Raw genomic sequence first — 12,519 nt, forward strand, 5'->3', positions numbered from 1 at the left:
ACTCAAAATATGCAAGAATTCATTTATAAAGAACACTTGTTTTTAGTGAGAAAGGAAACAGTCATTCTAACGATGTTTTTAATAAAGCATTTTTTATCTCTGTTTTTATAATTTAAAATTTCCACTAAAATAAAGATATTATAAATCATTAAAAATAAAATGAAATCCTTTATTAGGACTTTAAATTCCTTTCTGAATTATACATCAAGATGACAGAAGTAATCAGTTCAAGGAAAAAACTGGATTAATAGGAAATATATACATTAAAAAAAAAAACAGAGCTCTTGCATTTCATGGATTTCAATAAATCTAAGAAAGCTTATAAATTTCTTAGTGCATACTTATAATTCCTAAGCAATAATATGGTAATATTCAGTAGCCAAGTGCAGCTATTTACAAAAAAAAAAAAAAAAAAAAAAAAAAAAAAAAAAAGAAGATACATTATCTTTATATAATACGAGAATTAAATAAATAATCTACCATATTAACATTAAGCATGGTTAAGGCACATAACTGCAAGCACAGCATCTATACACTGTACAACAAGCTTTTTCTTTCTTATAACAGATGATGTAACATTTAACTATTGCTAGGTTATACTTTCGTCGTAAAAAAGTAAAACGGCAGTGCTTTTAACTCATGAGAGTTAATTTTTTAAATACAGAAAATACATGGGAATTCAACATTCAAGCAATCTCCAGGTTTAGAGAAAAAAAAAAAAAAAAAAAAAAAAAAAACTTTTTGGTTAACATACACTATATTACATAAATAATATTTAAAACATTTAATTTTTTTAATATTAATTGATCTAAATAACTTTTAAAATAAGAAATATCAACAATAGTTCTCTTTTCTATAAAATGCATAGATGTTATAAAATTGAACTTGTGAAACAAGACTTCTTGTGAAACAAGAAGAAAATATAACCCAAGTTTGTTAATAATGATAGTAACTACATGAAATATACATTCTTTTAGATTAAAATTAGTCAAACAAATTCAGACTTCAAATAATGATTGACTTAGTAATAAGCATCCAATGAATTCTTTTACATAGCATTTACACAAACATGGAGAAAATTACTTATATTCTTAAAATAATGACCTACAACTTTCCATGACTTGAATTCCTAATACTCATTCAACAGAAATGAAACAGATTTTTCATTTGAGCATAATCTGCATTAAAAATTATACAGATGTATAAGTTCATGTGATAATGTGCCAAAAGTGAATTATTTTGAGGGAATATTAATACAATGACATAAATTAGATGAAAATAAGTTACAGGTACATACAGACAAACAATGGTTCAATTTATAGTCTTATGATTTCTTGTTAACAGAAAAACGAAAGCCATTCCATTAGAAATCACAACCTGAATTTTGATGATATATGAACTAGCAATGTACTATATGAGTAATGCACGTGAGTGCATTACTAGATGCTGACAGTCAGACACCAGGGCACTCTCGCTTACAAACTGGAAGCAAAATTTTATATCTTTCTTCTATGCTTGTTAAAATCATAACCAATGTAATGCCCACAGGCCTTCTACCAGGTATTATTGCCAAATTTAAGACTTCATTGCAGTACCCATGGACTTCAATAATTAAACTAAGTTCAAAGTTTTACCTATTCCTCAAGCACATTACACAGCTGTGTATATACACACATACCCATTCTACTTGTCACTTTCAATGTAGTATTTAATAAATTAAATAAAATATACAGGACTTTATTTTTTTACAGACTATGATTTTGATTTCCACTTACAGGAAAAGCTGAGCATGTTTAAGGTATGTTAGGTATGAGGCTTCGTAAATTATGGTTATCACACATTTTTCAACTCCTGAAATCTCCAAATTATGGTGATTAATATTGGGCCTAACTTCAATGCCAGCCAAGAAGTACCTGTAACTTTTTTCTAAAATCTTAATGCATCAGGTATGCTAGAAAGTGAAAATATCTACTGGACCTGTTACATAGAAACATGGAGTTGTTAAATACTGAGCATTTACTGGGAATAAAGGGGTAACATATATTAGAATAAGATCCTACTTTAAAAGTATAATATATTTAAATACTTTAAATTGATTCAAAGATAAAATATTGCATAGAACAAATTGATTTATAAGGTTAACAGTTAACTTAATATTTTACTGCATTTCCATATATATTTTATGACTAATGTAAAGTTCATGAAGACAGATTTAGTGGTAAACAGCATCCACATAATAAAGGAGACAGTCAGTATTTTGTTTTCCCCCATAAATCATATAAACTTCAATAAATTTGTATATATTCAAAGGCTCCAAGCTGTGATATTAATTGAATGTGGGCATTCATACTTCATATTAATAGTTCAACTTTCTTTCATTGCAAGGTTTAATACTCTGATGACTGTACATATTGATTAGGTATCAGCATATAGTAAAAATTCTTATTTATGTTTATTTAGGACTAAAGTATTTAAACTGTCACATTTTTCAAAGTATCAAGTTATGTGAAATATTCAATTCAAAACTCCTTTTATCACAGATATGCATATAGTAAATTCAATACTTCTCCAAGAAATCATATATAGCATGATTTTGGCTCTCTTTTATAACCAAATTCTTTGTACTCACATTTTAATATCTGATGACATAGTCTGCCAGATAAATATCATATTCAGTAAAGAAGTAAAGTTAATATGTTAAAGTAGGTGCACTTTTAAACCAAGTCCAAATTTCATTAAAATGACAAAATTATGACAACCTCAATTATTACCTATTACAAAATTCTTTCAAAGGGTTTTATATACAGTTCATAAAATGTATCCTGAAATATAAATACAACACAATTTATCTCAAAATGTACTATTATGTACATGAAACTATAAAAAGTGGCTCAAACATATCTTTCTCTAAAGGTATTTATGAGAACTAAAAAATTTTTAAGTGATTATTTTCAGTGAAATTTAAGGTTCATTTTGACTTATATTTTAGAAATTAAAACATATTCCTTTAAAAAAAATGAAAATTAATATTATGTTAGGTTTATACAATTTTAACCTATAAGATATGAAACAAATCTATCCCAAATGGAGCCAAACAGAATAAATGCGGATAAAAAAACATACAGTAAAAATCCAATAAGTAAGCAGTCTTTCCACCGGCATTCATCATAACAAAGCAATGCTAGCATTTTATTTGATAATATTTGAAATACTTTTGGAAGAGGTAAGTTGACAACATCATAATTCAAAACTTGCTGAATCTGCAGGTAGTAAAAGAAACTAAGAATCACAAAAAATATGATTTAACCAAGATCACTTGGCAATTCGATAATATAATATTGAATAATTAATATTCATATTCTAAAGAATGACTTAAAAATGCATTTTTGAATTGTATTTGGAAATACTTCATGTATAGGCAATAATGATTTTGAAGCCAAAAAAGGAGGGAGAGATTAAATACAAATTTTACTCATTAAATAAAATTTATTTGCAGAATTCCTACACACATTTTTTTGTTCCTCAATTCATTCAATAATGGGGGGGGGGAATTATTCAATTTTAATCAGATAATTTGGCATAGCTGTAGTCTATAACATGGCAGGTTTTCAGACTTTTCTACATTTATCAAGAAACGTAATTACTCCAAAACAAATTCTGTTATCTATCAACTATAGGAATCTGTTTTAGTTCTCCCATATGGACTATTTTCCAGATTTTTAGACACCCTGCATAGTGATAAAAAGCACAAAAGTAGAACATATCAACATTGAAAACAATGATAATTTTTTTAAATAATACATTCAGTTTCGGTAGATATACTGTAACCTTATATATTCCACACATCACTGAGAAGTGCTAATTGTTGTCTAAAAACAAGCCGATGACAAATAATCCCATTCAAAACAAATGAAAATGAATTCTTATTCAAAAGACACCCCATGTTAAGGCATATCTAATAGAGAAATGCAAAGCTAGCATAGGGGAAAAGTGTCTTAAATAATGCTTGTACTTAATGAATTAGAGTGGCGTACTGTTTAAGGATGAAATCATGATTAGTCAAATCCCAGACAACAATGCATTAAGTTTGATATATCTACCAGTAAAGTGGAATGACTTTATAACATGTTATATTTTTTCTACACAATGATGGCCTCAGGTCACATACATTTACAGAAAATCTCTCATAGATATACTCATTGCTGCAACATACTGTACAGCATCACTCAGGAATTAATATTACAATCAGTGCATTGCAAAAGGAAAAGTAATAACATTTTGGGCATATCTTGTTCAATACATTTCTTTAAAATATACCAATGGCATTTTAATGGAAGATCATAACTCAGGCTGACATAAAAGGCAGAATTCTAAAAACCAACACACAGAAATAAAAATTATGGACTTGATAACTTTATCAACAGTATATTTTACCTGATATAAATTAGTTATATAGTTTATACAGCAATATTTCAAAATTGATAATGTTTTTTTAAACATATACTTTTTTTATCGGAAACTTGCACCTTAACTTTTTTCCTTCCTGTTAAATGCACTTGTGTTGCAACTAACTCATCTGAAGCATTAGCGGTACTGTGTGCATAATGAGTTTCAACTTTTTCCAGCAATCTAATTATTCCACTGCAGATTTCAAAGCTAGTAAAGACCTTCTTCAAAAGAGAAAATTTTTGTTTGAAATGAAGACATATTTGGTGTAAAACAATATTCCTTTTCAATTAAAAATAATATTCCTTAAATTCCTTTTCAGTGAATTCTGAATATTAAAGGAGCAGTACTGTTCTTCCTAACCATCTCACTTTATTATAAAAGGAATATACATCTCTGTTCATAGGGCAGGGGGAAGGCTAAGGTGTAAAATACTTTTATAAGTTCATAAAATAATTTTTAAAAGCAATAAATATGTTTTAATGGCCACCTCTGATTAGCAAAAGAAATATGTCAATATTTTAAAACTATTTTTTCTATTTTACAAATATATTTAATCAAAAACTTAAAATTACAAAAATTAATTTTATTTACAAAATTTTCTCAAAATCTAATCATGGACTTGGTCCAAAAAATGTCCTCAATTCACACATAAAAGAATCAATTCATATAAATATGAAAAATACAGTTTATGGTGAATTTGTAGATAGAAAAATATGTATGTAACAAAGAAACCAAAATTCTGATACAATGGATGATAAACAATACAAATTCTCAATTCTGATAAATTTTTCCCTGGATGTATAAAAATTCTATGAAAACCATACAATATATTTTAACTGTAAACCATGAAACTTATTGTTTACAGCATATAGGAACCTTTTAGACTGTGTAAAGAATTCATCATCTATGCACAGACTAAAATAGCAAACACAGTCAAATACATTTTATTTAATCAAACATTTCAATAATTACTTTCTGTAGCTCATAACTGCATATACATCAGAGGTAACATATACATTTGAATAAATAATTTATAAAAGCTGCATCACTCTACACAATGCACAAATTAATACTAATAAGGAAGCTTAAGCACCACAATAAGGCACAAAAATTCAAGCATTTCTGGATCATGATTTCATTATTTTTTTTTAAAATTCCATTTTGAATGCATCAAGTGAAATTTTAATTTCTGCAGAATTTAAAATGGAATAACATATCCACAAGAATATTTAAATATGCAAAGCAACTTGGTTATATATTTCTACGATAATTAAGAAACATGAATAATAATCACATAAAAGTATCACAGAAATAACACAATATGTTCCCACAAAACACACTCAAACTTGGAACTATTAAATTGTTTTTAATCTGGAGTACAAGTAATGAGAAATTAAAACATTATTTTATAGAGAATTTAATAAATGAATCAGATATTAAAAAAAAATTTTAATTTTATAAATCATGAAAATGAATTTAAAAAGAAAAATTACACTATTTACAAATAACTGTGAACGTAAGAGGGAAAAAAATTAACTTATATTTCAATATTTGATATTGTTTCTAAATTGTTTTAGTACATATTAAATATATAATGCATGAATTTTTAACATATTCTATTTATAACTGCACAACAGATATAAGAAAATAGATTAAAAAAATCTGATAAAAGACAAAGATTTTCCCCTATCTTTTCCACTTTTTGAAACAAAAAGTTTATAATCAAAAGGAACAGTTGAAAGATCATGAAATACAGTCCTAACATAAAAAATATTTCTACACATAAAATCTTTTTTTCTCACATACATATATATAAAATGATTCTTTCAATCATTTGTATTTCAAATAGATTTAGAAATTTATTGTAAAGTTTTTTTTTAATATATACATTTTAAAAGCAGGGGGGGAAAAAACTAATTTTGGATTACTTTATGTAATTTTTCTTTAAAAAAATCATGATATTTACTTTCATTCAAAAGTAAATAAAAGTACTAATAATTTTCAATAAAAACATTAAAATCATTCGCTAAAACTAAAAATTAGTCCAAAAATACCACTTCAGACTAATGCTACAAATATATTATTTCATGGTTTACAGCAGGTGATTGAAAAAGATGATCTAAATAGGAATTCTATATTACAAATCACTCTCCCCAATGGGAAGTGATGACCCTACCTGCCATCCTTGAGGTAATGGGTCATGACGGACGGTCAGTGTCATTTCATACGTTGGTGCTAGCAGAGCCATAACGGCGTCTTTATGAGAAGCCTGACAAACATCAGCACCATTGACCTTTAAAAAAAGTAGTCCATGAAATCCAAAAGTAAAAATAAATAAAAGCAAAGCTTTAGCATTGTATGGAAGAAAAAGATACAAGATAGCATTTACGAAGGTGAAAATTTACTAAAATTTTTTACATTAAACACTGAAACACAATACTACAATTAATTATACATCCAATTTTTTATACTCATAGAATCTTGTTTTCAATTATCCGCTGCATTACTTCCTTAATGTGCTACAATAAATTACTCCATAACTTTTCTATGTTGATAAATTTAAAAAACTGTATAAGATTTTAAAAATTCTAACAGTTAGAGAATGATCTTTCTACTCTACTAACAATGAAATGACGAGAAATATTTGTCTCTAACAGCAACTTCTAGCCAGTTACAACTTATAATATGTCAAGATCTTTAGAACAAATTCCAGGAAACAAAGTTAGCAAGTTTATTCTTAACTTGAGCTTGTCTGTCATCATGCAGATGGTATTTATTTTCTGGCTTCTAATTATCTTAATGATGAGCGCAAATGGATTTAAATGGTTGACATAAAACAATACAGATGGGCTGTCCTCATTAACATGTTCACTGTCGATATGTCTTGGTGTATGCTACGATGGTAGAAACAAATAACTAATCTTATGCCAGCACATGGTGATGTATATATTAACTTTATTTTCACATTAGTCGGTGCTGTGTCTTAGGTGTATGTTTATAATTAGCTTATTTTTAATTCATTCAGTGATTAATTCAAAATATTAAAATCATTTAAAATAAAGTTCCTATAATTAAAAATATTTTTACAGCAACAGCACTTAAAATATACTATCCTATCACCTTGGTGATATGCAAGCTGGCTGTCATAGCCTTGAGTCTGGATCTGAATCTTATAAAAAGCACAGATGTTTATAAACTTACAGTTTCTTTACAGCAATGAGGTAGATAAAATACTATTTCAGAAGTCAAACAATAGAAATCAGTGTTATATTTTTCAAATTTTCCAGGACTAGTTTCGATGGTTTAACTACCAAACCATCTTTCAGCTGCCAAAGTGCAAATGACTTGCAATTTATCTAGTAGCTACACAATTGAAACTAGTCCTGGAAAATTTGCAAATATAAAGCTAATTTTTGTTGCTAAAATAATTGTATTTTGTTGCTAAAATAATTGTATTTGTATAATGTAATATTTCTAAAATAATTGTTGTGTGTCAATTTAAATTACATAAAATACTATTTCAAAAATTTCTCTTGACAGAGTGGAGATAGGGAAAGAGAGACTGGAAGCCCTTAGAACCATTATCCCAGGCTCCATTCTTTATCAAAACAGAAACTTCTTTCTCAAGAGTGTAAAACAATGCAAAACAGATAATTCTCACATGTGGTATATTAATATACTTTGATATATATTAGTCTTTAAATATAATGTGAAACAAAAAAGAGCTAAACTAGAAAGTTCTGTCAAAATGTTTGCTGAATAGATTTAATGAATAATACTTAGGGAAAACAGTATTTTTCAGATGTTTACACTTTAAAAAAAAAAAAAAAAAAAAAAAAAAAACATTCTAAATTTAGAAAATCTGAATTAAAAGCACCAAAAGGAATTAACTAACTAACCTTTAAAAGCCTATCACCAACCTTTAACTTTCCTGTTTTAGCTGCAGCACCTTCAGGGACTATCTAAAAAAGCACAGTGAAACAAAAAAACTATAGATATAGAGAATTGTAGAAAAAACTACAGATATATTTTGAATAAACTGTTACCATTTTATTCTTAAAAATACATTAAAACCATAAAAAATTAAATCAAAATTCTCACTGTACTTGATTGGTACTGAATTTCATTAATCTCAGAGAAAAATACACTGCTCGACATTGAAAATGCAACACCAAGAAGGAGTGGTCAGAAAGTGATGAAATTTGGAAAAAAGACAAAGACAGCAAGCAGCAATAAGTGATCTTTATTTCAAAATGATAGTCAGAATACAGAACGAGAATGGCGTCGGCTCAGTAGGATGCAAGACCCCCGTGGACTGCGATGCACCAAGAAACATGTCTAGGCATAGAGTCAGTAAAAGTGCAGATGGTGTTCTGAGGGATGGCTCTCCATTTCCTTTCAACCATTTACCCAGTTCTCTTCTGAACAAGGCAGGGGCAGAGTCTGCAAACGGCGTCCAATCACATCCCACACATGTTCAATTAGTGACAGGTCAGGAGAGTATGTTGGCCAGGGAAGCATCTGTATACCTTGCAGAGCATGTTGGCAGGTGTGAGCACTGTATGGTCGGGCGTTATCCTGCTGAAAATTGCATTAAGCAGCCCCTAAAGGTAGGGGATTGCCACCGGCCGCAGTACATTATCCAAGTATCGTTGGGCCGTCATAGTGCCCTGAATACAAACTAAAGGTGACCTGGAATCGTAGACAATAGCGCCCCAAACCATTATGCCACATTGTCACACGGCGGGCATCCCACAGTTACTGCCGGATTAGATCTGTCTCCGTGTCGACACCACACAAGTGCAGGCCACGTTCAACCAATCGACAGGAACATCCAGAGTATCTTGCAAATACTACAAAAATGCAGTACAAGTGACTTGTGGGACCGCCACAGATTGTCGGAGGAAGCGTCGATCCACGCGGGCTGACGTCACCCTGGCTGCACCTGCGCCCCTCCTTCTTCCCACATTTCCTTGTTCCAACCATGTTCGCCATAGCCGATGCACTGTGCTCGCATCCATGTGGGTATCAGCTGCAATTTGATGTAAGGATCAACCCGCCCTTCTCAGTCCAATCACCATACCCATCGTAAAATCCTCTATCTGCTGGAAGTGCCTTCGTTGACGGCGGCCTGGCATTATCTCCTATTACACATATCCTCCGGGACAAAAACCAACTTTCTTCGATAATTTATCTGGCAGAAATAACGACATGAATATTGCCCATTCTGCACGTTCCTTCCCTTATATCTTATTTCATGTGCGGAGAGCTGCGCATTTCACATCATTCGCATAACTCAGTGAAGTGTGTCTACTCTAAAATTTGCATAAATTTCTGACTACTCCTTCTAGGTGTTGCATTTTCAATGTCGAGCAGTGTAATATATATATGTTTAGTGCATAGATATTTCCATATGTTATGTTAATTATAAATAAGAAAAGAATTACGAGGGCTATCCAGAAAGTAGATTACGTTTTGGAATAAAAAAATAAACAAAGTATAGGAAACAAATTTTATTATATACAGATGAAAGCCACACTCAAATACTACTTTTCTACATGGTCACCATACAAATTAAGGCATTTATCGTAGTGATGTACGAGCTTGGAAATTCCTTCGTCGAAAAATTCGGCCGCCTGCGCCTTGCCGACATTGTTTGCATGCATTTCTTGGGTTTTTGGGGAGAACTTGTGTGCCTCCACTGCATTGATTGCAATTTCGTTTCACAGTTCACATGTTTCACCCATGTTTCGTCACCAGTAACGATGCGATCGAGTAAAGAGTCACCATCCTTATGGTAAGCGTCCAAAAAGTTCAACGCTGCAGCCATTCGCTGATTTTTGTGGTCCTCTGTCAAGATTTTTGGAATCCATCTTGCACAAAACTTGTGGTAACCAAGCTTTTCGCTGATGATTTCGTGCAACAAACTTCGCGAAATTTGTGGAAAACTCAAAGAAAGTTCCGTTATTGTGAAATTTCGATTTTCACGGACTTTAGCATCGACTTTTTCGAGAAGTTCGGCGGTCACTATGCTGGGTCTCCCACTTCGATCTTTGTCGTGAACATTGGTTCGGCCATTTTGAAATCTTATGACCCACTGACGCACTCCACCTTCAGTGATAATGTTGTCCCCATACACTTCACGAAGCTGCCGATAGATTTCTATCGGTTTACAGTTTTTTGCAGTCAGAAACCTTATTACTGAGCGCACCTCGCAGGATTTTCAATTAACGCAGACATTTCAAACCGTCACAGTATCTGAACGGAGCACAGCACGAACCTCTCACTAGCACGGCTAGATGCAGACTGAGCTGCGCAACGCTCTGACCCCAAGATGGCCGCGCTAGCCCCGCCCCTAGCGGACACAGACGGAAACGTAATCTACTTCCTGGATGGCCCTCGTACAATGTTGGTTAAGTTGATATAACATAAATTCAAATTACAAACATGTATTTCTTCTAATTAAACAAATGATATATACAATAATAAACACAAAACACAGAATTCAGAAAAAAATATAGTTATATCTCTATGATTATTCCAGATTTTGGTCTCAAAAGAAAGCTTCCACATATACAATCTTAATTTTAAAATAACAGCAGTGTGCTTTTTAAAAATCAGCTTAATTCAAATTACTCTTCAGTAGCATTAGCAATGAAGCTCAACACAGTTTAAAAACATTATTTGAATCTGAAGCAATAATTCTTATAATCACTTTAATTGGCCTTCAGATGCTGCAAATACCAGAAATTCTTCAGAACTACACAAATAGAAGAGAGGAGCTAAAAAATAAAAAATAATGGACTTATTATCTGCCTGCCCAAAAAATTCAACTGCTGTACATGAGAGTTTTTTTTAGAAAACTGAAGCTACGGTTTAGACAGTGCCAGCGTACGTTTATTGTGTATGTTGAAATAAATTTTTGTTATTTTTTGGTTTTAAGAACATTTTATTGTGTGTTATAACAATAAAATAGAAAGTCAAATTTTATTTCAACGTTAATTGATAAAGACAAAGAAAAGTAACATCCTCATTCTTAAATAAACTTTCTTACATTACATTAATATCTATTAATAAAAACTCTTCATATCCACTCCTTTAGTCGAGGCACATAATTTTCAACAGTTTCCTAGTTTGCACTGGTAGGCTTTTACACTCAGAAAATTTTTAATACCTATTTTTTTAAATTGAATCATACTTTACTAACTTTAAAATTTTTCAGAACCTTCAATATCTTTAGTTCCGTAACTACACAGACATCTTTGATTTTCTCTAACGTCACAGCTTAAGATATGCAAACACGAGCAAAATGTTTTTATAAGATTTTAATTAGTTACCTCAAAAGTGTTTGTCAATATGGTCAAAATGTTGCCATTGATTTTTACATTATCGGATTACACTTTAAAGTTTCCGCTATTGGATAGAGCAGAGAAAAGTCTTTTAAATGAAGTTTATATCTGATTTTTAAAATATTTTCTAATTTTTTGGCAAAATCACGATTTATTTGACGAAACAGTAAGCCTGAAGTAACAGCATGATTATTCATTGTTGAAAAATGATTTTTCAATTGGATAATTTGATTGATAATGTGTAATTGAGAATTTTTTTTTTTAAAAAAAAGGTTTTTATAAAACAAACTTTTATTTAAAACTCAAAGTAACTAATAAACTAAAAGAGAAAAATAATTTATCATACCGCTTAATGTGAGCAAAAGATTAAATTCCCTTTACAAAAAAAATTCATCTACAATTTTATATTGTGAATAATAAAAGTATCAGCACCTAAATAACAAAATCTATTAAGCAAATTGTATTGTCAAAATGATAAGCCATTATTTATTAAGGGCACTCTGCTCTTTTTATTCCTGATATAAAACTGTAGATGAATTTTGTAAAAAAAAAAAAAAAAAAAAAAAAAAAAAAAAAAAAAAAAATTACTGAATCTCTTGTTCTTTAAATTATGATAAATTAATTTTCTCTTTTTAGTTCATTAATTATTCATTATTGTTAATTATTTATTTATAAAACTATTATTATCAATTATTCATTGATTAATTGTTGCTGGGAAATT

The 12,519-nt window shown here is 30.1% G+C and overlaps 1 protein-coding gene across 2 annotated transcripts in view; it reads right to left on the reverse strand.

Moving 5' to 3' along the window:
- The window catches only part of LOC118200448 (protein scribble homolog), a 187,756-nt gene that overhangs the window by 63,892 nt on the left and 111,345 nt on the right, over nucleotides 1–12,519 (reverse strand). For both annotated transcript variants that reach the window (XM_085811973.1, XM_085811972.1), the window contains exons 25-26: nucleotides 8,349–8,411; nucleotides 6,626–6,742 (exon numbers count right to left, since the gene is read on the reverse strand). In XM_085811973.1, coding sequence (XP_085668099.1) covers nucleotides 6,626–6,742; nucleotides 8,349–8,411 — 180 coding nt within the window. The remainder of the gene's footprint in view (nucleotides 1–6,625; nucleotides 6,743–8,348; nucleotides 8,412–12,519) is intronic.

This window comes from Stegodyphus dumicola, chromosome 2 (assembly GCF_044657685.1).
Source record: "Stegodyphus dumicola isolate Sdum_Otavi_A_Nest chromosome 2, ASM4465768v1".
NCBI classification, from domain to species: Eukaryota; Metazoa; Arthropoda; class Arachnida; order Araneae; family Eresidae; genus Stegodyphus; species Stegodyphus dumicola.